This window comes from Pyrgilauda ruficollis, unplaced genomic scaffold (genome assembly GCF_017590135.1).
Source record: "Pyrgilauda ruficollis isolate IOZ18807 unplaced genomic scaffold, ASM1759013v1 scaffold6, whole genome shotgun sequence".
Classification (NCBI taxonomy): Eukaryota; Metazoa; Chordata; class Aves; order Passeriformes; family Passeridae; genus Pyrgilauda; species Pyrgilauda ruficollis.
This window is the reverse complement of record NW_024527710.1, coordinates 10,894,583-10,916,543: the sequence shown is the minus strand read 5'-3', so window position 1 is coordinate 10,916,543 and position 21,961 is coordinate 10,894,583. Positions and strand designations below refer to the sequence as shown.

The following is a 21,961-nucleotide window of genomic DNA, read 5'->3' as shown; positions in this document are numbered from 1 at the left end:
CCAGAGGGCCACCCTGTAGCCACGTCCCAGCGTGTAACAGGGGATGATAGTTTATAATCTCATTTTCTGGGCTGGCTGCCCTTCTGGTGCCCCTCATGCTCCATGAAAATCATCTGGAGTCTGATTTTTTTTGGCTTGTTCTTTCCTTGTCTGCTTCTAAAGGGCTCTTGGCTCGGCAGGGACCTTGTCAGTGAAGACAGTACCCGGACAGTCCCACCAGAAAACTTCAATTCAGTCTTGTTTGGACAAAATGCTGCAGCCAGGGCCAGGCTCCCCTTCACATGCAGTTCCAGCAGACTGGGGTGGCTCTGGCATGCTCATGTCTCCTGTTCAATGTGTATGCACTTCCCAATCCAGCAGCATCTCTCCCTGAATCAGGGTTATCCCACTCCTTTTTGCTTCACCTGATGTGCTTAAAAAGGCAGTTCAACAGAGCCCTCAGTGGATTTCAGTTATTTTTATGATACTGTTCCTATCTACTCATGTTGTGTCGAGCTACAGACCTGGTGGCAAGTTTGCCACCACCACCAGCCTTTGGCAGCTAATGAAAAATAACCTGCTTTTTATCTGCAGAAAATAGCATCGCCTGGGTCCTGCCACGGAAAACTATTTAATGGCACTCCAAGAAAAAACTCCTGTCTGTAGGGCTGTGCAAGTCTCCTTCCAGCTGTTATCTTGCTGCATTGCTGAGCACCTCAACTTGCAAAGCAGGGCCACAAACTGTCCCATTTCTAGGCAGGGAGGCAGAGAAGGGAAACTCTGGGGAAGTTTCCCTTCTCTGGGGAAGGGCTTTCCCTTCTCCACTTGTTTGTAGAGAAGGGAAAGCCACTGACCCTCCCCAGCACCTTGCACACAACAAAAGCATCCTCGGGAGAGCACAGGGCAGGAGCCCAACCTGCAGCTGCCTCTGAGCAATGGTCAGAAAAAAGGGATCTGTTGCTAAGTCAGGGGCTGGTTTTAAGAATTTGGTCATTAATAGGGTTTTCTTTTCTAGTGCAGGGAGAGCAGTGAAGGAATTGTTTTAATTGTTTAATTGCAATATTCTTCTTTCTTATTTTAGTTCCCCATAAGGGAAGAAACAAATCCTTCTGTTCTACCCCAGCTTTCCTTTACAACAATATGGCAAATGGACAGTAGTAAAAAATATCATCAAATTCTCCAGGAAGACTGAAGTATCTTTTTTTCCCTTCTTTTGTTTTTGAGTTTTTGTTTGTTTTGGACAAAAGCATCCTCGGGAGAGCACAGGGCAGGAGCCCAACCTGCAGCTGCCTCTGCCACAGAGCAATGGTCAGAAAAAAGGGATCTGTTGCTAAGTCAGGGGCTGGTTTTAAGAATTTGGTCATTAATAGGGTTTTCTTCTGGGTTTTCTTTTCTAGTGCAGGGAGAGCAGTGAAGGATTTGTTTTATTTGTTTAATTGCAATATTCTTCTCATTCTTATTTTATTTCCCCATAAGGGAAGAAACAAATCCTTCTGTTCTACCCCAGCTTTCCTTTACAACAATATGGCAAATGGACAGTAGTAAAAAATATCATCAAATTCTCCAGGAAGACTGAAGTATCTTTTTTTCCCTTCTTTTGTTTTTGAGTTTTTGTTTGTTTTGGGGGTTTTTTTTGTTTGGTTTGGTTTGGTTTGGGTTGGGGTTTTTTTTGGTTTTTTTTGCAAACAACCTACTTAAGAAACACCCTGAGGAAAATGTGTTACTTACTTGAACCCTGTATTTCCACATTAACAATCTGGCAACTCTCTCCTTTGCTCACACAAGCTCGGTCAGGTTTGGCTTGGACTTGGGACATTAAGGCTCTTTCCAGAAAAGCCTATAAAGGTGGTGGGGAAAGGCTTATGCAGGTGACAGGGAAAGGCTGGGGAAGGTGGTGGGAGAAGGCTTATGGGGTGTTTGAGGCTGTGTGGGTCCTGAGATCCCACTGGATGGGAAGCAGCTGGCAGCTACGAGGAACCTCTCCAGCCACAGAAGCAGAGCTGAAGCCACCACTAGCAGGGCAGATCAGGGCAGATCACAGGTGGAGCTGGAAGGGAGGCTCCCAAAGGACATGCCAGAGTGATCTGACACAGTGAAGAGCTGCCCACTTGCTGTGGGACTGGAGCAAAAGCCATGGGAGAACTTTTTCCACCCCCTGCTTTTTCTGCCCACACAGCTGCAAGCAGAGTTAAGGGGACAAGTGGGGATGGAGCATCCCTGTGGCACAGACCAGGAAGAGCCTTCATCCTGCAAAGGGGAAGATTTTCAGCCTGAATAAATGCAAAGCCCCCTATTCTGCCTGGCACAGTAGGTTTCCCTGAGACTCAGCCCATGCCTTACCGAAGGACCTCTTCCAATCCGCGAGCCGACAGATCCCAGACCAGAAGGGAGGACTGTTTGTTTAGACCTATGTGGGTTAGGCAGCTCAGACTTTATTCTTGCACTTTGATAGGTTCCTAAATGAAAATCCAATAATATTTTAAGCAGAACGAGTTCCCATGAAAGTCATTTCTAAATCACCCGGCTCATCCTACCTGTCGGCTGGATTCTCCATCCCCACTGGCCTGAGCCCGGTGTAACTGCTGTCCCTCTGCCAGCACTTTACTCCAGGGGCTGAGTCCGGCCCTGCCGCAGAGAGCAGCACTGCTGCTGCCTTTAATGAACATGTAAATAGACAGGAGGCTTCGGAGCAGAGTCACCCTGCAGTCAGGAAGTTCTCCAAAGCAGCTCGGGAGAAATAATACTTTATTCCTGGCGGTGCAAATAACTGATAGGGACTGGCTAAGAAGGGTTCATGCAAATACTCCTGAATTAAGCTCCGTCTGAAGTTAGAAAGGAAAGATGATAAACACACCCGGCTTTAAAACTGCAAAATATGCTTTGCAGGCATGAAACTGGGGGAGTAACAAAAGTATCTGACATCACATTTAACAGCAAAGCATTTCTTATTCTCAGGGATGCAGTTACCTAAACCAGAGTCCCACTAAAGAGTCCTACCTATTATTTACATTTCTAAATCTTAAAACCATTAACAAAAGCCACTTAATTCAATTACTTTCCCTGAGCGCTGATGTTATTACATTATTGTCACGAAGGCGAGTTTTGGCTGGCTCTGATTTTCTCTTTTTTTTTTCCTTTCTTTAAATTCATTCCTCTTTTCTCCACGCCGAGTGGCTCCCCACCACCTCCCCGTCTTTCTCTCCCCCGATGTCATTGTGTAGAACTAATGGGGTAAACTGAAATGGTATCTGTCCTCATTGACAGGTTTATGAGAATTTAATAAAGCGTGGCGCGGATAAAATGAGATATTACAAGGCCACACAAAGCTGATTGACTTCTCCACGTCAGCATTTTTATTTGGTTATTTATTTATTTATTTATTTTCAGCGCAGGGGTGATCTCACCAGTCCTTTGGTGGTGCTGGTCTAGGAGGGATGAGAGGGGAAGGTGCAGGCAATGGGAGGGACTGATCAACCCATTGAGGTGTCTGCTGTGCCCACAAGCCATGATGCTTTTTGGCTTTGCAATGGCTCTGGGAAGATGACAGGGCAGGAGTCACCAAGGGCCTCCCCAGCACTGCCCTGCACAGTTCTGCCCCTCGAGCCTCCACGGTGATGGGGTGAACTCAGCAAAATCAGCTTGGCATGGGCAGGGCTCCCCAGCACTGCTCCATCGGGGGCTGAGCCAGGGACCAGCTGCTGGTTGTACAGACCCTGCAGAGACTGGCAGGGACAGGGCAGGGGGTGCCCTCCTGTTGTGCCCTCCTGTTGTGCACTGAGTGTCCCTGCAGAGGTGACATCTGTGGTGACACTCAATGGACCTGCACAGACCACCTGAGGACCCACCTCAGACCACAGGGATGTTTGATCAACACAGAGCAATCCCAGCCTGCAATAGGGCCCAGGAGGTCAGCACGAAGATGCCACCCACCACATCCCTCCAGGCATGGTCTTTCCCCGTGCCTCAGTTTCCCCTCCTTCCCTGTGCCTATCTTGCTTGTGTAAATGTAAATTGCAGATCAGCTGGGGGGCTGCACAGATGAAACCTTCTCCCTGGGAAAATCTGTGTGTATATCTAAAGTGTGCTAGCTTCCACCCCAGGGCAAAAAGGGAGAGCTGGAAATCTGGGCTGCTCTGTAACTGGCTGGCTGTCTCCCTCTCCTGGCCTGTTCAGAAAGTAGGGATCTCGAAAAGGAGAGAAAGAGAGAAAGAGGGAAAGGAAAAGGATAAGGAAAAGGAAAAGGAAACAGAAGAGCCAGAGGGACAGCAAGAGGAAAGGGGAAAAGGAAAAGGGAAATTAAGAGGAAAATGAAGAGGAAGAGAAAGAGGGAAATTAAAAAGAAAGAGGAAGAAAAAAAGGAAGAGGAAAAAGGAAGAAGAAAAGGAAAAACAAAAAAAGTGTCTGCATACTTTTTTTGCCAGGCAAGCAAACCCACAATGCCAGTGGCTGAGGAGGTTTGGATTCAGCCCAGTCACTCAAGGCTCAGGATCCTGCTATGACTCAGGACCCCATTTGAATCCAGACTCCACACTACAGAATAACATCACTTCTGGGGAAGACAGCCAGGTTTATACTTGGGGCAGCCCCTGTTAGCCTCCAAACCTGGGCCATGGGGCTTCAAACACAAGGAATATCAAATGTTTCCCCTTCTCTGCAATGTGCATTCAGAGATGCCCCTGCTCATTCAATTCATTCCAATGTCAAGCACTGGAACAGGCTGCCCAGGGAAGTGTCTGTGTCACAAAAACTGGAGGCCCCTAAGAGATGTGCAGATGTGGCACTCGGGGACGTGGTTTAGTGGTGTACTTGGCAGTGCTGGGTTAAGGCTTGGAGTCAGTGACACCAGAGGTCCCTTCCAACCCAAATGATTCCGTGGTTCTCCTCGAAAGGGCAGGCAGCCTGCCAGACTTGAGGCACGGTCCTGGCCACAGCAACAAATCCTGGCAGCAGCAAAGCTGACAATTTGCAGGACCAGGTTCTGCTGGGATGCTCTCCTTAGCAAAAACAATGTGGTCCCAATGGATCAACAGCAGAATTTCCAGCACTTCATAAAAGCACGTAAAACCACCTGAAATCAAAGTGCTGCTCCCCACAAAAGCTCAGGCTGTCTCATCACCCAAACAGCCCGAAAAGGGCTTTCTGCTTCGTACAGTACTCCAAGTTCAGAGCATGTACCACAGGGTTTAGGGTGAAGTCTCTGCGTACAGGATTCCTGCCAGGCCAGCAGCTCAATCCTGCTCTCTGGTGGCTACACCCGAAAGGCCAAATGCATCCAGCAGCGATTTCTCCTCGGCGCTGCAAGGAATGCTCACCTGGTGTTCCTCCAAACGCTCTTTGCCCTTTATTCATTTAGGTCAAGGTTGAGCACGGGAGGCAGCTGTGCACGAGGAGATGGAGACCACGGGAAGTTTTACATTCCCTGCTTGAGCAGAGCATGGGTCCCTCACTGCAGGGGGCCCACGGGCTCTGTAAAGGGGCTGGAACCATCACACTTCTTTTAAAAGCCCTTCCAAAGCCTTTGTATCATGGAAAGCATCCTGCTGCTCTGCACGCAGTGCCCACAGTCCCTGCAACAGCTTTTCCTGCAATGCCTGTAAACATTCCTCCCAGTGTCCTGTCTCCCTTGAAGGGCCAGAGGGTGGGGAGAATTTCTTCTGCATTTCTTCACCCCACCCCTGCTGAGACGTGTCCATGCTCCCAGCCCCACGAAAGGGCAGCACAATGGGCTGTCCCAAAGCACATGGAATCAGCAGATGTCCCTTGGGGACAACACCTCTGCCCTTCCCACCATCCCCATCAGTCTCCCAGGGCTGGGCAAAGACTGCCTGTGACCCCAGGACTGGTTTTATCAATTGATCACACCATGAAGCGGCATCCTTCAAAGACTGGACTCATTCCTTGATGTTCTGAGGAGCATTTAATCATCTTCTCCATACTGGCTTCACCCTATAAAGTTTTAAATAGAGATTACCCCCACTCTTCGCTCTGTAACACACAATACAGAGAAAGGATGCGTAAAACTTGTCTCCCTGCTCACCAGCTTTGCTGCCCTGGCTCTGCTCCCCCTGCCCGAACTGCTCAGTGTGTAAGTGTATGTAAATATGTGGCAGTGCACGCAACACCCCCATCTCCTGCTCTCCTCCTCTGAGCAGACAGAGTAATTACAGTGCAGCAGTGCCAGCACGAGGCATTTCTGCTGATGAATGCACTCAATCTAAGCACAGTTTTATGTATCATTAATTCCTTTAGCGTTCAAAAAATAACTTTTTTGATGGCAGATAATACTGTAATCACTCATGATTGCCAATAAAATTATCTTCATTGAGCTGTGTAAAACAACTACAGGAGTAAAACAACTACAGAAGTAAGTTTACTCACTTAAAATTTCTTCCCTTTTTTTCTTATTTATTTTTTAATGCAAAGCTGTTTGGACTCAGATTCCTGTAGCACAGACACTGTTAGAAGTCCCTACTCCCTCATTTATATACAAAGGAGCTTTTCAGAGACTGTTGCTTAAGGTGCCTTCAGCAATATCAGGGATCTCTCAAGGGGTCCCTTCCCACCCTAGGGATCCCTCTGTTATGATCTCTTCGGCTTTTGCTCCAAGCTACCATGCAACAGCTGCTATGTACACAAGGAGCAAGAGAGTTTGTGCAAATTAAAGTTGCATGTGCAAGTCATGGTCCTCTCCCAGGGCAGCTCCTCCTCCACTCTGCTGGTGGAGAAAATGCATGAGCACTTCCTAATCTGCTTCAGAGCAGAGTCCACAAGGCTGGCAACAAACCGTGTGCTCAAACTGATTGTGCTAACTCACACACTCCAGCTTGAAGAAGATTTGGCAGCAACAGGCCCTCGCACTGACAGAGCTCTGGGGAGCACGCAGTGAGGAGGACAAACACCTTTGTGACTACAAAGTGAACAATAAAAACATCACTGAGTGAACAACTTGGTTGAAACATGCAGTTTTCTGGCAGGGACAAAAGAAGTCACTCCCACGTGGCACTGCCTCTTGCCCAAGCTGCTGAACAACCTTCTTGCAGGGGTTAAACTGCAGCTCTGAGTGGAGCTGCTTCACCTTCTTGCAGATCATGTTGACTAACTCCACTTGAGAGTCAGGAACCAACAAGGAGAGGAGAAATGAAGCAAGAAGCTGGTTGTTGTAAATGTAACCTGGATCTTCTTCCAGAGAGCCAGATCCCAGGAAGCAGGTGACTGGCAATTGGAGGCAGGAGCAGGTTGTTAATTTCTGGGAAACAGTCTGAAAGCAGCAGGGTGAAATGGAAGAACAGAAGTGTAAAATTCCTGGGTGAATGGCAAACAATTTCTTATTTCCTCCTTGGAAATAAGAAGAGTAAATGAAATCAGCTGTGGGAGGCCAACAGGAGATGCTGCTTCCCTACAACACACGGATAAACCATGGATCTCCCTGCTCCAGGATGCTGGGAGTGCCAGAATCAGATTACTTATAATATTTGTGAGCACATAGCTATTAGTCACTCCAACACAACCCCTGGCTAAAGGAGTCACAGCATTCCAGGATGCCAGGAGACAGTGCTAAGGAAAAACACCACTGTGTGTTTACCTTGCTCTTAGCACTGCTCTGGTGTCAGGTGAACAGGAACTAGCTGGTCCTTCAGCCCCAGCCAGTCTGGCTGGCAGCGTGTGTTTTGTCACAGACAGAAGATGATGACAGCTTCGTGCTCCTCCTTTGGTAACTGCAGGGTTCCAGCATCTCGGGGGTGTGGTGGCACCCACCCAGTCACAGCTCTGTGGACACAGGGAGGTATGTGAGCAGTGGGGAAAGAAGCCTTCACAGATCCAGCAGATCCTTTCGTCCTCCCTTAGCCACAGGCTCCAGCCCTGCCAGGCAGAGGAGGAGGAGCAGGAGTAGGATCAGTCCTCAATTCCAGCACTCCAAGATTCAAACCCCATTTGCAGTAGCATATAGGCAAACCTATGGACATAACAGCAGAAGAGTGCTCATCTGGCAAGGAGACACCAGTGTCCCAAAGGGACATCACTTGGCCCACAGGGCCAGCAGCTGGCCACCACCCCAGGCCATGGGGAACAAGACCAGACCCATTTTACCTCACTCAGCCAGTCCCAGGCACATTGTCCTGGGCAGGGCATTGCCAGCCACCACCTGCACACGCCGGAGCTCCCCGTCCTCTGCCCTGTGTCCTCCACTGCCCATCTCTGCTGGCAGCTGGGCACAGCTGCACCTGCTGTGTTTTGGGATTCCCCATGCCCTGAGTCACCCTCCTGGACCTGGCTGGCCCCAGCAGAGACCCAAGCCTTACCACTGCCCTGACTGATGTTTCAACGCCAGTTATTCATCCCCACACACTGTTCAAGGAAGGGAGAAGGAGAGTCTCCAGCAGCAGCTCCTGGAGGTGCAGGTGCTGCAGGCATAACTCTCCTAATTTGTTTTCTTCCCTTTCACAAACTGAACTGCAGAAGTTGAAAATTGTTCCTGCATGAGAGATTTTAAGCAGGACTTAAATTAGGGGGAAGAATGCTGGAGAAGTAATTTTGTCTTCCACAAGAACTAGTTCTAATTTCTAATTCTCCAAAGTCCCCCACCTTTCTTGTTCTCATCTTGAGAGAACTCAGTGCACATGGTTTTACAACCTGCCAGAGAACGCCCCCGTTTTGGCATTGTGCTGCCATGGGGTGAGATCAGTGCAGGAGATTGGAGCCTCCAGAGTGAGAAAGAAGCAAAGGGGAGATAGGGATCACAGGCATCACGTGCTCTGCCAGCCTTGAACTGATTACATCCTCCTGATTCATGGGAAGGGCACTCCTGCCAACCCATTTCTTGTGAGCCAACTTCAGTGCCCTTGGGAGTTTGCAATCTTGTATAGCTCTCTGAGCCCCGTAATCTGAAGAAAGGCAGGGAGGGGGAAGGAAAAAAAGAAGTTAAAGGGGAAAAAACTGCTGGGAAAACTGCTGTTCTTGCATGTGATTTCCTTGACACAGAAAACAGGCAGCTGCATATTCTCAGAGCAAGAAGACGTGGAGTTCATGAGGACTGAGTATTTTTGAGGCTTCAAAACCCTTCAGCAAAGAGCCCCAGGACACGGAGTATGTCCAGCACACCCCAGGACACTGCGGATGCACAGCACAGCAGCTCCCTCCAAGGGTGCCAGGCTCAGGCACGAGTGGTTCAGCTGCTTCCAGAGGAGCCCTGAGATCCTGAAAACAAAGAAATAAAGCCAGTGGCCTGAGCAATAATGCCAGGAAAGTCGAGTCTGGGTGCATCTAGCTCCATCACATTTTCTAGCTCAGCATCTGCCCAGGGGTGGCTTGGGAACAGTTCATCCTGCTGGGAAGTGAGAAAACATCCCAAATTCTTCCCAACAGTTTTTCACAATCCTACGGGCAGTATCTAAACTGGACAGCTTGAAATATTTTCTGACAGGCTTTTGGAAGTCGTGGAGGGTTGTTTTTTTTTTAAGGACAGACCCCTTGTGGGCTGGTGGTGAAGAAATTCTTTTGGAGTTTCCCTCAACACGGAGTGCAAGGCCGCAGAAAGCAGGGATGCCAGACAGCGCTGCTCGAAGCCGCGGCGCTTTGCACAGCACAGGCACACCCGTGCCCTGCCAGTGACAACAGAGCTCCGCCGGGCACAGCCTGCGACATTTACTGCTTCTCTTTCCCACACAGCCGCTTGGCTCCAGCAACGCAGGAGAGTCGGGTACCTTTGGGACTCCCCTCCGAGCTGCCTTGATCCTCCAAGCCAAGACTGTTCCCAGAGGAGCTGAAAAATTACGGAGAGATCAAAACCTCCCTGGGAAAACGGAAAAACCCATAAACCTTATCAGACAGAGACCACCCAGCACAGGGAGGAGCGAGCTGCCATCCAGCAGCTTTTCCTGCTGCCGAGCCTCCCCCTCCCCGCCCGCTCTGCGCTCGCACGACAGCCAGCCGGTTAAATCCCTGTCCAGCCGGAATCCCGCCCAGGTTTTGGCTCGCTCTCCCCACGGGCGGGTGCCCTTGGCCGGCCGGGCGGGGCGGAGCGGGCTGCGGCGGCTCGGGGAGCGCTGCCGCCGGTGCCGGTGCCGGTGCCGGTGCCGGTGCCGCGCCATGCGGGTGCCGCTGCCCGCGCTGCTCGGCGGCTCGGCGCTGCTGCTGCTGCTGCTGCGATGGCGGCGGCGCCGGGCGCTCTGGAGGAAGGTGGCGGAGGCGCAGGAGCGGCAGGAGCTCAGCCTGGTGCGGATGGAGGCGGCGGCGCGGCGCTTTCGGGAGCAGGTGAGCGCCGGCGGCCCCCGCTGCATCCCCCGGGGGGCTCCGCACCTGGGCCCCCTCCCCGCCGCCCAGCCCGTGCCCCTCCGGCTGCTCGCCCGCCTGTCAGGTGCTCTCCCGGCTCCTTATATGGACCCACGGGGATTAAGTGTTGTTATTATTTTCGCTTTCTAAGTCAGTGTGGGTGTGTAGCCCGCAGCGGTCGCCGCTGTCGCGGGGATGGGGAGCGGGGGATAACCCGTTATCCCCATTGCCGTCACGGGCAGCGAGGAGGGGAAAATCCCTGTGTGAAAGCTCCCCGTGGCCGTGGCGGGAGGCTCAGGCTCAGGCTGGCTGAGGAGGCAGCAGGAAGAGGCGACAGGCGATGTGTTATCAGCAGAGGCCGAAGTGCAGCCGCAGCTGCAGGGGTAGGGCAGGGATGCGATGGTGCCCCGCGCTCCCGGCAGGCAGCCCGGCCTCGGGCTGGAGCAAACTCGCTCAGGTTCAGAGTCCAGCTCGGAAGCGTGAGGTTTGATACATTTTTCATGATGTTTGGTAGGTGGTGAAAAACCTCGGCTGACCCAAAAATTACCAGCCCAGGGGCTCCCTGGTTTTTGCAATTCCATGTGCAAATATCATATAGTGCCAGGAGAAGAACTGGCTCTGGTTCTGGTTTCATTCCTTGATGGAACCATTTGTATAACCATGACGCTAACTCCCACTGTAATTCAGCAAGAGCATTGCACTAAGCTGCTCCCCCAGGCCCGGCCATGACCTGTCTGAACAAGGCTGTGTGAATGGCTTTATTTTAATTAGTAGGTGCTTGGCGTGCCTGGTCTGAACAGGAAGAAAGGCTGAGAAAGCCGGGGCTAATACTGGCCCTGAGAGTTTCACACCGTGCTCACAGGTGCCAGGTAGAGCAGGATGTGGTCTTGAGGCAGATACCACCTTCAGTGACTAAATGGCAGATATTTTTGGGGTGAGTTACAGAGGAGACCAAGGAGAAAGGAGGAACCCATCAGCTGAAGTAGAAGTGTGACATTGCCTGTTCAACCTTTCCCGTAGCATCCTTCCGTGAACGTAGTCTCCGTCCTCTCTCTGCCTCTGCCGGAGCTCTCCAGGAAGCTCCGAGATGGCTCCCTGCCTCTGGACCACGTCTTCTATGCCTACGTGGGCAAGGTGAGGAGCAAGGGCAGCAGGGCAGTGTGTCACCCATGGTGAGGCTGGCTTCTTTTGGGAGGAGCACAACACAAGGTTCAAACCTGGCTCAAATGCTGCAGAGCTGTCAGTGCTCACTGGTTAGTGGTGGGCCCTTCTGTGGCTTTCTGTGAGTGGTTAGAGAGCTGGGCATCTGCCTGCCATAGCTCTCAGCTTGGTTTGGAGGAAAAATGAGCAGCAAGCAGCATCTGCAGAGCCATGCCTTCCTGGGAGAGCCCACACCTTCCCTAGGGCAGGTATACTTGTAGGGAAGTGGCAGAGTGCTGCTGTTGTCTCCCCTCCATCTCCAAATGGGTTGTTAAACATCAAAAAGTCAGTTTTCATGTCCATTCTCTACTTTTGCTCTAATGTTCTGATCACTTCCTGGGCTCCCTCTTAGGGACTATCATTTATGCCATCCCAGAAGCTCAAACAAGAGAACAGTCTGTGGTATTCATCTGAGCTGAGTGCCTCCCTTTAGCACACACAGACTGGTACTATGGCCCCACTGTGTCCATTTTGGAGTTTGGTTTGAAAAGTAGCAGCAAGGGCTGCCCTGACACCAGCTGTGCAGATGGGGAGGAGAAAAAGGCAGGTGTCCTTTGCAGAACGGAGCTCATTGTGCAGCACCTTGGGCTGTGACTCACCTGTGGGCTTGTCCTCCTTTCCCCAAGGCCCTCCAACTTGCCACAGAAACCAACTGCATCACGGAGTTTCTGCAGGAAAGCGAGACCCAGCTCCGCAAAGCCAAGCTGATGGAGAAGCAAGGTCTGCTCTATGGGGTGCCTGTCAGCATCAAAGACTCCATCGACTGCCAGGTATCTCCAGCACAATTCCCATGTATCCCGAAATCCCTGTGGGTTGAAGTTTGGGGAAGGGGGAGCTTTGACCTCAGCAGCTGTCTTGACTTTGTCATAGCTGATGTGGAATGGGCTGCCTGGACAGGGGAGGGGCTTTACTGCCTGTCTCCCATGTGAGCCAGCAGAGGAGTGTGGTCAGGTTTGCCATCAGCACACCTTTAAACGTGTGTGTGGTGGGTGAGTTGCTGGAGGTGCATGTATGCACTTAAACGTGTAGATAAAAGTATGGGGACAGGGAGAATTGCAGTCCTCCAACTGGAAACCTCATTGTCCTCTATTCCCAGGGTCATGACTCCACACTGGGGTTCATAAAAAACCTCAATAAACCCGCAGCAGAGGACAGCGTGGTGGTGCAGGTGCTCAAGAGACAGGGGGCAATTCCATTTGTCAAAACCAATGTTCCCCAGTCCCTCATCAGGTAGGTGGGTGCTCCATTCCCTCAGCATAGCAGCAGTGCTCTCTTCCTCCTCTCAAGGGAGCGTTTCTATCTGGTCTCGTTCTCATTTCCCACTTCTTTTTATATAACAACACCTGGTCTCCATTCTTTGTGTCTATAAATTTCACTTTAAAAAGTAAACACATTTACACTGAGGATAAAAATTATTTCTAGTTCCACATGAAATCAAGAAGCAGAAGAGGAGGAGGAGAGGAGACTGTTTTTTGTCTTTTTTAAAATTAACTTCTCAGAGATGATCCTATTAACTCTAAAATGCAAACACATATTCATGGAAGGGGAAGCTAGTTAAGCTAATGGGCTCAAATTATTCTGCCCCCAAACCTCCTGCTCTATCTGGCAAGACCACTCTTGGTGTCATTGATATGTGGTGTGCTCAGGTGTGCTCTGCTGGACAGCCACCCTTCTAGTGTCCCTGTGTCCTGCCAAGTGAGCTCTGGCAAAGCTCCTCTGTGGGCCACCATTGCCCAAGCCCTATGAAAGGCCTTTCTTAAGGTGATGTGGTAATGGCTGGCCACAGTTCAAAAAAGCCACACAAAGAGGTTGCCCCAGGGATTATCAGACTTTGCACCACTTTCTGGGGAAGTCCAGTGTCAGATATCTCTGCAGTTGGCATTTGGCCTGTGCTCAAGCAGGGGCTCAGCTTTGGGTGACCTGTGGCACTGGGCTACCTGAACAGGAATACTTTCCAGGAGGGTTGCTGTATTTGTGCTGCCAGAGGTTCTCTCTGGGGTAGGTTTAATGTCAGTGACATAATCTCTCAGTGAATTCATGTCCTGGGACCACCAGGAAAAGGCTCATGGTCTTCACAACCACAGTAAATTATGTCAGTGTAACAACTAGTGAATTACCTGATTGTCTTTTCAAGGTCTTTTAGTGGTGTCTGGGGTCCACAGCAGCAGATACCTGAATTCCTCATTTGCAATCTCTCTATCTCTGTCTCTTCAGCTATGACTGCAAGAACTTAATCTTTGGTCAGACCCGCAACCCTCTGATGTACACCAGAACCCCTGGAGGCTCCTCTGGTGGAGAAGGAGCACTTATAGGAGGTGGTGGGTCCATCTTGGGCATTGGGACGGATGTAGGAGGGAGCCTGCGTTTTCCTGCTGCCTTCTGTGGGATCTGTGCAATCAAACCCACAGGGAAGAGACTCAGGTACTGTGAGAAATGCAGCGACATCTCTGGGTGACAGCCACTCTACCAGCCGCTCTGCTGGGATGCTCCTGCTCCTGTGGGCAAGGGAATCTTGGGAAGAACTGGGAAGAGCTCATTTATCCCTCCTGCCTGAGCAATATCTATATGGAGGGAAGCATTGGTTCCCCCAGAATGGAGGTGGGGAAGCCTCTTCATCTGCCTGCTGAGGGGATGGTTCTTCTGGCTGACGTGGCCTAAATCACTCAGGCCGAGACTTTGTCTTTTGAGCTTTCTCTTGGCCCTTCCTTTAGCCAACCTTCACATCTGCAATTTTAATTAATACTTGCATCTGCTTAAAGCCTTTCCCTTCAATGAAAACTACTCAGCTGCTGTATTTTGTGTGTCTCTTTTCTTTACAGCAAAAGAGGAGTGATGGCTGGAGTCGTTGGGCAGAAGGCAGGTAGGAGTTGATGTCTGTCCCCCAGCAGCAGGGCAGGGGTGAGAAGGACCCTCTGGTTATGGGGGACTTTCTCCATCACCTTTAGAGAGAAGCAGGTTCCCTTTCATGGATTTTTTTTCCTAACATGAGCTGAGAGGAGCTGTTTGTGTAGCATAAACCACAATACAACCTGTTACCCACAGGGTGTGGCCTTGCCTGTCACTGCTTGGTGAGGGTGGGATTAGCAGCCAAAGGGAGTGTCTGATGTTGTCCTCGTGTCATGATTGACAAAGGTTTTTGTTTATTTTGTTTTAAGTCATGAAATTGAGATGTCAGGGTACGTATTAATGGATAGCAACTCAGTCCATAATGATGGATCTGTGGGTGGGAAGGCACTTGTGGGCATCCCCTGCCCAATTCTTAAAGAGAAACTGTTGCCAACACTAGATTAAGACAAAACAATGCCAAGAGGTCCTGGTTCTGCAGAACATGCCCTTGGAAGACCCTCAGCCATGAATGCTCTCTTGTGGTCTCTTCCAGTGGCTGCAGCAGTGGGACCACTGGCAAAAGACGTGGACAGCCTGGCGCTGTGCCTGCGGGCGCTCCTGAGTGAGGACATGTTCAGCCTGGACAGCACAGTGCCACCCCTCCCCTTCAATGAAGAGGTACAGAGCCTCCGAAAGGCCAGAGACCTCTGGGGAGAGCTGCAGGCTGAGAACACCTGACCCACGGGTGGGCACCTGGGCAGAGCCAAGTGCTGCTTTCCAGACTCGCCCCGTGGCGTGGGTGTGCTGCTGGCTCCCCTGGCAGCCTTCCAGCCAGCACCTCCCTCTCCCTGCAGGTGTATTCCAGCACAAAACCCCTCCGCATAGGCTACTATGAAACCGATTTCTTCACCATGCCCAGCCCGGCCATGCGACGCGCCGTCCGCGAGACCAAGCAGCTCCTGGAGGAGGCTGGCCACACGGTAGGGGCTGCTTGGAGAGGGGGACAAGCCCATCCCGTGTCTCTTGACTCAGCGGTTGTTGTTCAAAGGGAAAATATTGTTTCAGGGAAGGATGGAGGTTTTCCTGTGGGCTTGTCAGGAAATCCTCAGCTCAGCACAGCCTGCTTCAAGCCCTCAGTGGCTTCTCCCAAACAGTGCCTGTGCCACTGATACCCTCCTCCATTGTCCCTCCAGCTGGTGCCCTTTGAACTCACAAATGTGGACTACGTGATGTTTAACTACTGTGTCAGGGGAATGTTCGCAGATGGAGGCAGCTCCTTTGTCAGGAAATTGTAAGTGTGGCCTGGAATGGTTTGGTGGGATTGGTGCCTGGCTATAAAAATCCTCCCTAGGGTCTGGCTGGACTTGGGATACAGGTAGCAGATCTAGTGGATGTAGGTAGTGGCTGGTAGGCACTGGGTGGGGCTTAACATTAAGTGATTCAGCTGTACTTTGGTTCTCTTTGGGATTGTTACCAGCCTTGGAAGGAGGCTGGGAGCTGATATCCTGCAAATGCTGTGACGATTAATCAAGTGTTGCCCAACAGAATGGAGCAATCCTCTTTTTGTCACTTAGACAGGCTGTTCAGAGGGGTTGGCCTGGGAAAAGCTGATCTGCTGTGATTGCTTCCTACCACTGCTCAGCTGAACCCCCCTCTACCTTTCAGCAAAGGGGAGATGGAGAAAGGCGGCACGAAGCTGTTCTTCTGGCTGGCAAAGGCACCACACTGGCTGAAAACTCTCCTCTCCTGGATTTCCAAACCTTTCGTAAGGTCCTTTTCTTTCTAGTGTAGGCAGAGTTAAGCTGTATGTGAGTAACTTGTCTCCCATTGGAGGAAGGCTTTCCACAGAGAAGTCTCTGGACATTATTATATCTGGCTGTGGTCAGACACATCTCCAAACTGGGGTGATGCTATTTCTGTTCCTTTTCTCCCCATTGTGGGGAAAATCTGGCCTGAACACTGAGGAAACAGCTTCTATTTGTGACTGAGCTGTCACAGAGGACAGAGCTGGGATTTATTTTTTTTTTTTCACTTTCTCCTGCTCAGGTGCCTCGATTTTCAAGTATCGACACTGAGGAAACAACTTCTATTTGTGACTGAGCTGTCTCAGAGGACAGAGCTGGGATTTATATTTTTTTTTTCACTTTCTCCTGCTCAGGTGCCTCGATTTTCAAGTATCATAAGAAGTATGAAAGAAAAGTGAGTAAATCTGAGCCTGAGCAAATGTCTGAAGATTTGTTTTGCAGCAGTGTTTGCTACATTATTGATACTGCTGCAGCTGCGTGTGTCTGAGAGAATGCAAGGCAGAAAATGCAAGGGTGGGAGCAAACAGAGCAATTTGTGTCAACACCATAACCCTGCTGGGTTTGGAAAACTGTTTGGAAATTGAGGGTGGGAATGAGAGCAGGGTCATAGCCTTTTGCTTAGGAAGAGGATGAAGCCTGTGGGAATGAAATAATGTGTTGGCTTCAGCACTGGTTCATGCATCCATCATGCCAAGAGGAAGGGATGCCATAAGGCAGAAAGAAGCTGTGCACAGGGAAGAATGCCTTTCATTGGATTTGTTTCCTTTTACAGCACAGTGGATGAAGTCTGGAGCCTTCATCATGAAATCGAGGTAAAGTATTAAAGTTTGGGGTTAAATAGGTTTTTTTTTGACTTCTCTTTGGGAAGAGGCAGATTCAGCACTCACCAAGGTTAGGAGATGATCAGGTCTCTGGTGATGTAAGATGGGAACACGTCACTCCTCAACAGACCTCACTTGGATGTGCAAGTTCTCAGCACATTTAAAGATTAGGACAACACACCTGAATTTTTGACACCTGCATGTAAAAATGTACATCATCACACGTTCCTTTATTTCCCTTTTGGTTTTCCAAAAACAAAAGCTCATGTCCCAAGTCACCATGTGCCTGTGCACTCAGTCTTTGCCCATCTCCAGTTTACCAGGAAGAGGGTGCTTTGTGAGCTGGGAGGAATATTGTCCAGGCAGCACAGCATTGCTGGATTTTAGCAGGATCAGGCCTGGTGTAGCCTGTTTGCTGCTCCCAGAGAAGAGCTGAGAGCCCAGCTGGATGCCCAAGGAGAGCCTCAGCCAGCAGCTGTGGGACAGTACACCCACCCCACTGACCACCAGCACATTTCCTCCTCAGGACTTTTGCCACCAGTTCATTGCCCAGTGGAAGAAGCTGAATCTGGATGTCATGCTGTGCCCCATGCTGGGCCCGGCCCTGGGCATCGGCTACCCTGCCAAGCTCTCAGGTAGGGCACCCACAGGGACCTCTGCTGTGCTGCTGTGAGCAGCCTTCCTGCCGCCCTCACATCCCCAGGGTGCTGGCCAGCAGCAGGAAGAGCTCAGCTCTTGGGACAGCTGCTGCCCAGCCCACGGGGTGCACCTGGAACAGCCCCCGGTGCAGTGGGAGCCAAAGGGCCGGTTTCCATCCCAGAACGAGTGCCCCATTAGCTGGAATCCTGCATACAGAGGGGTGAAGGCTCTCCCTGTGCAGGCTGGCACTGGAAACTCCCCCTCTCCCCCAGTGGCAGTCAGCTACACCATGCTCTACAACGCCTTGGACTTCCCCGCTGGCGTTGTCCCTGTCACGCTGGTGACGGACGAGGATGAGGAGCAGCTGAAGGGCTACAAGGGATACTATCAGGACTGGTGGGACCGGACCCTGGCGAAGGTGAGCGGTGCCAGGTTCTCCAGGGGCACGAGCTCCCCCATCCCTTGCTCTGGAGATCCCCAAGCCTGTCCCTCTCTCTGTGCCCAGGCTTTCCGTGGCAGTGTGGGGATGCCCGTGGCCGTGCAGTGCGTGGCCCTGCCGTGGCAGGAGGAGCTGTGCCTGCGCTTCATGAAGGAGGTGGAGACCCTCAGCCTGAAGAAGAACAGTTTCTTCTGAGCGCCGGGTGCTCAGCCAGAGCAGCACCCCAGCTGACAGCAGCATGGGCCATCCTTTGGTGTGACCCAGAGGACTCTGGTGCCCCTCAGTGAGGATGCAGTGGTGGCTGGGCTGGCTGCTGGATTTGGGAGCAAGAGGAAAGCAAGGAGAGCTCTGATGAGGTGGAGCTCTTCCAATCATTGTCCTAACATAGTGCTTTTTATTATCTGAGTTATGTCTGTTATTTCAAGTCTGTGTTTGTGTGTGGGGTTGGAATGGAGTTTAATCACCCCAGGGAAATACAAGAATGTGAGCTGTCTCTTACAAATGGGGAAACTGGGGCACGGGCACTGGTTCTGTCTGAGATGCTCAGACTGCTACTGGGAGTGCTGTAGGAACAGGGATTTTCCCCTCTGTTCTCAGCTCCCTGAGGATGAAATCTGGTGTTTTCCCTAGCAGAGACCAGCAGTCAGAAGGGAAAGCTGAGCCTCCGTGCAGACTCTGGCAAGCAGGGATGGAGCTGGCCCACTTCCCACAGGGCTGCTGGCACCCTGCACAGCATGAAGGCGAAATCATGGAATTGCAGAACAGTTTGTGTTGGAAGGGCCCTTAGAGATATCTCCTTCCACGGGCAGGGACACCTTCCACTAGAACAGGTTGCTCAGAACCCCACCCAACCAGGTCTTGAACACTGCCAGGAGTGAGGCATCCACAGCTTCTCTGGGCAACCTGTGCCAGGGCCTCACCACCCCCAAGGAAAGAATTTCTTATCTCTTACCTAAATCCACCCCCTTTCAAGCCTGTATTGAGCAGCGTGCCAAGGTCAGATGGACAGCAGACAGCCTGCCCTGCACATCTTCTCCTCCCATTTGGCCCATGCCAGGTTTTTCAGCAGGATTTCCAGCCACTGGCAGCCCCATCGCTGGGGTTGGCAGCACTGGCTGCTCCCTGCAGGTTTCCAAGGGTGCTCCAAAAGGAATACCACAAGGCAAAAGTGTTTTCCCAATGCGGGAATGCCAAAAGCAGATTGTAAAAAAGCTCTGGCAGGATTAATGTTTGGGTTTTTAATGTATTATCATAGTTTAAACCATGCAAAAGCATGGAGTGTTTTCAAGGGCTTGGGATAGTGTTTATCACAGCCAAGGAGAAAGCAGCCCCCAAGGGTCCCCATTCTTTATCAGCAGGCTTAGGAGGGAGGGAGCTCCAGGCATCCCATGACTGAATGCTATGTAAAGCCAAGCCCAGAAGAGCCTGGATGAGGTTACAGGTGCTTTCTTCCCACATGGAAAATGCTGGATGGGGTTATAAGTTGGTTTTAAAATTCAGTCCTGGAGGACTTGTCCCAGGAAAGGCAGTGCCACCTGCACCCCTGCACCCAGAGCCAAGCTCCACATCATTGTTAGTTTAACCACTCTCTCCCGGTCATGGAGGTGGGCAGGGTGCAGGAGTCCAAACCATGGAGCGACCAGTGAACCTGAACCTGTAATTATTCCTCACTGGAAGCCGTGAGCAAAGCCCTCCAGCAAGCCATGCCCGTGGCCATGGGGCAGTGCACCAGGCAGGGCTGGAGCTGCTGGCTGGCTTTGGGGACTTGAGGCTGCCACAAGGGCCAGCTGCAGGCTGCTCCCAGCCCAGCCTGGGCAGCAAGAGGTTGGTGTGAGTGGCAGCAGTGAAGCACTGAAGGCTGGGATGGGGCAGTGAAGACCAGTCAGTGGGGAGAGGTTGGTGACATCCCCACTGAGCTGTTTGGCTCACTTTGCTACCCACCCTGTCCAAACAGGGAGGATCCTCCCCAGTCTTCCTGTCAGCAGTTTCTCTGCAAGGTCTCATGTCTTCCTCAAGCTTCCTCCGTGCTGACACAGGAATAATCTCACAGGACATGTCTGTAACAGGCCAGAAGGTAACACGATATAGCAGCACGACCACTGGCTTCAGCTCCCAGACGAGATCCCTCCACAGAGAGCAATGGTTACTCTGGACGCTCTCCCCTTACAAGCTGTGCTACCCTGCTGACTGGAGCAGAGCCAGCACCTCTCCAGAAGTAGGGGGGTTGCCTTGCCTCTTGGCAATGAGCTCTCAGAGGCATCCCCTGCCCCTTCCCTGTGGGCTTGCAGGTGCTTGAGAACTGAGAGAAGATTAATTTTTTCAGCCTCTCCTTTTTGCACGAATCCACAGAACAGTCCTGGGCAGGGGAGCACCCATGGCAAGGGGCAGCTGGTAAGTCTATATGGTCCAGCTCCTTTGCATTCTGCTGGCTGGAAGATGGGTTAGAAGCAGGAGAGCAGTCTCTGGATCCGTCAGAGGGGATTTCCCAAAAGCGCCTGCCCTCTGATTCAGGTTGCCAAAATGCTTTTCAAAGGGGCTTTTCTTGAAAATGATACAGAGCAGTCACTCCTTGAAGGCACTTTCAGAGAGCTCCTTCCACACTGCATTTCCAGAGTCGCTGTTGCACCTTCATTGTCTTGGATCTCCTGAGCTCCCATCTCTCCACAGGGACACTCTGACTCCCTACATGAGGTTCCCCAGGACAAGGAGAACTGTGTTTTCCCAGGCTCATGGGGCTGCAGGTGATGCTGCCTGAGGGACAGGGATGATGGCTGAGCACTGTTGTTAATGGGCTTAAGTGTTCATTAATTAGTGCACGTGGGTATAGCAGGGCCAGCCCAGAGCTGGGCTTTGCTGGCATTCAGCTCTGTGTGTAGCCAGGTACAGCCACAGCCGCTGGCTGGGGAGACACAGCCTTGGGGACACCCCTGCCTTGGGGAAACCTCCAGGCTGAGTAAGCTGAGCAGACTGCTTTGCAGCCTGACCCACAGTGCTGCTCCAGCAGCCAGACCCTTTCAAAGTCCACGCTCTGCAAAGTCCATTCCTGGACTCTGTTAAAGCAGCTCTGCTTTAACAGAGCTGATGCTGCACAGTAGGCGAGCACAGTCTGCATCCATCAGCCCTCCGAGGAGAAGGTGGGAGAGCCAGGTGTCTGCAGCTGGCCTTAAGAGACAGAAGTCATGACCCAAGAGCGACTGTGGCAGGTCCTGGATCCATCCTGGGGAGATCTCCGTGCCCTCTCGGCTCTGCTCTGCAGCTCAGCTGCAGCTGTGCTGCTTCTGAAATGGCTGGGAAGGAGGCAGGTCCAGCAGAAGATGGATGAGGCAAGGAGGTCTCGGCATCTGGCCCTGGAGAGAATGGAGAAGGCAGCTCGCAGGCTTAAACAAGAGGTAAATTTGGGGTATGTGCAAGGAGGGGATTATAATTTGGATAACCAAAGAAATGGGGGAGCTCTGATCAATCCCTCTGTGAATTGTGGCTGGGGCACGGACATGTTTTGGAGCATCACCAACTCAAAGTTTTGTGAGGGTCATCACCCTCCATTGCCTCAAAAGGCCCTCCCACAAAAGACAGTGTCAATTAAGTATTTATCAATACAGACCCATTGAGGAAATCCTGAGGATGAAAGAAAAATTGGAGCTTGGGACCTTCTCAGTCAGGTCACCACCCCAGACCTCCCACGCTCATTCTCCTCATCCATCCCTGCTGCCAAGCCTTTCCTCTCCCACCCTCTTTCCTCTACCCCTCCATAGGGATCTGGCTGCCCCATCATCCTCAAAGTACAAGGGGGTTCCACCTCCTTCCAACATCTGCCCATCAGTGACCAAAAGCCATTTCCTCCTGCCCATGCCCAGGTAAAGAAGCACCTGGATTTTAGGAGGTCAGGCCTTTGGAATTGTCTTAAACCCAGAAGAAATACCTCCTGCTATTCTTTTCTTGGAAGGGAGGTTGCAAACAGCCCACACACTTCCCCCCTCCCCCCC

The 21,961-nt window shown here is 51.5% G+C and overlaps 2 protein-coding genes across 2 annotated transcripts in view; both read left to right on the top strand.

Annotated features, from left to right (window-relative positions):
• Window positions 1–9,994: 9,994 nt before the first annotated feature.
• On the top strand, window positions 9,995–18,383 carry LOC121362189 (fatty-acid amide hydrolase 1-like). Its single transcript, XM_041483497.1, has 15 exons — window positions 9,995–10,230; window positions 11,269–11,382; window positions 12,075–12,218; window positions 12,545–12,678; window positions 13,663–13,869; window positions 14,268–14,308; window positions 14,828–14,952; window positions 15,129–15,254; window positions 15,468–15,565; window positions 15,940–16,039; window positions 16,433–16,473; window positions 16,852–16,891; window positions 17,427–17,535; window positions 17,812–17,957; window positions 18,045–18,383. The coding sequence occupies exons 1-15, from the start codon at window positions 10,066–10,068 to the stop codon at window positions 18,171–18,173; spliced, it is 1,719 nt and encodes a 572-aa protein (XP_041339431.1). The 5' UTR covers window positions 9,995–10,065; the 3' UTR covers window positions 18,174–18,383.
• A 2,774-nt stretch (window positions 18,384–21,157) lies between these two features.
• LOC121361898 (vitamin D3 hydroxylase-associated protein) overlaps window positions 21,158–21,961 on the top strand; it is a 10,856-nt gene continuing 10,052 nt past the window's right edge. Inside the window, exon 1 of the mRNA XM_041482957.1 lies at window positions 21,158–21,367. Coding sequence (XP_041338891.1) covers window positions 21,158–21,367 — 210 coding nt within the window. The remainder of the gene's footprint in view (window positions 21,368–21,961) is intronic.

Coding starts and splice junctions, on each gene's coding strand:
- LOC121362189 (XM_041483497.1), top strand. CDS start 10,066: ATGCGGGTGCCGCTGCCCGCGCTGCTCGGCGGCTCGGCGCTGCTGCTG. Junction 11,383..12,074: donor TCTATGCCTACGTGGGCAAG/GTGAGGAGCAAG, acceptor CCTTTCCCCAAG/GCCCTCCAACTTGCCACAGA. Junction 14,309..14,827: donor AGTCGTTGGGCAGAAGGCAG/GTAGGAGTTGAT, acceptor GGTCTCTTCCAG/TGGCTGCAGCAGTGGGACCA.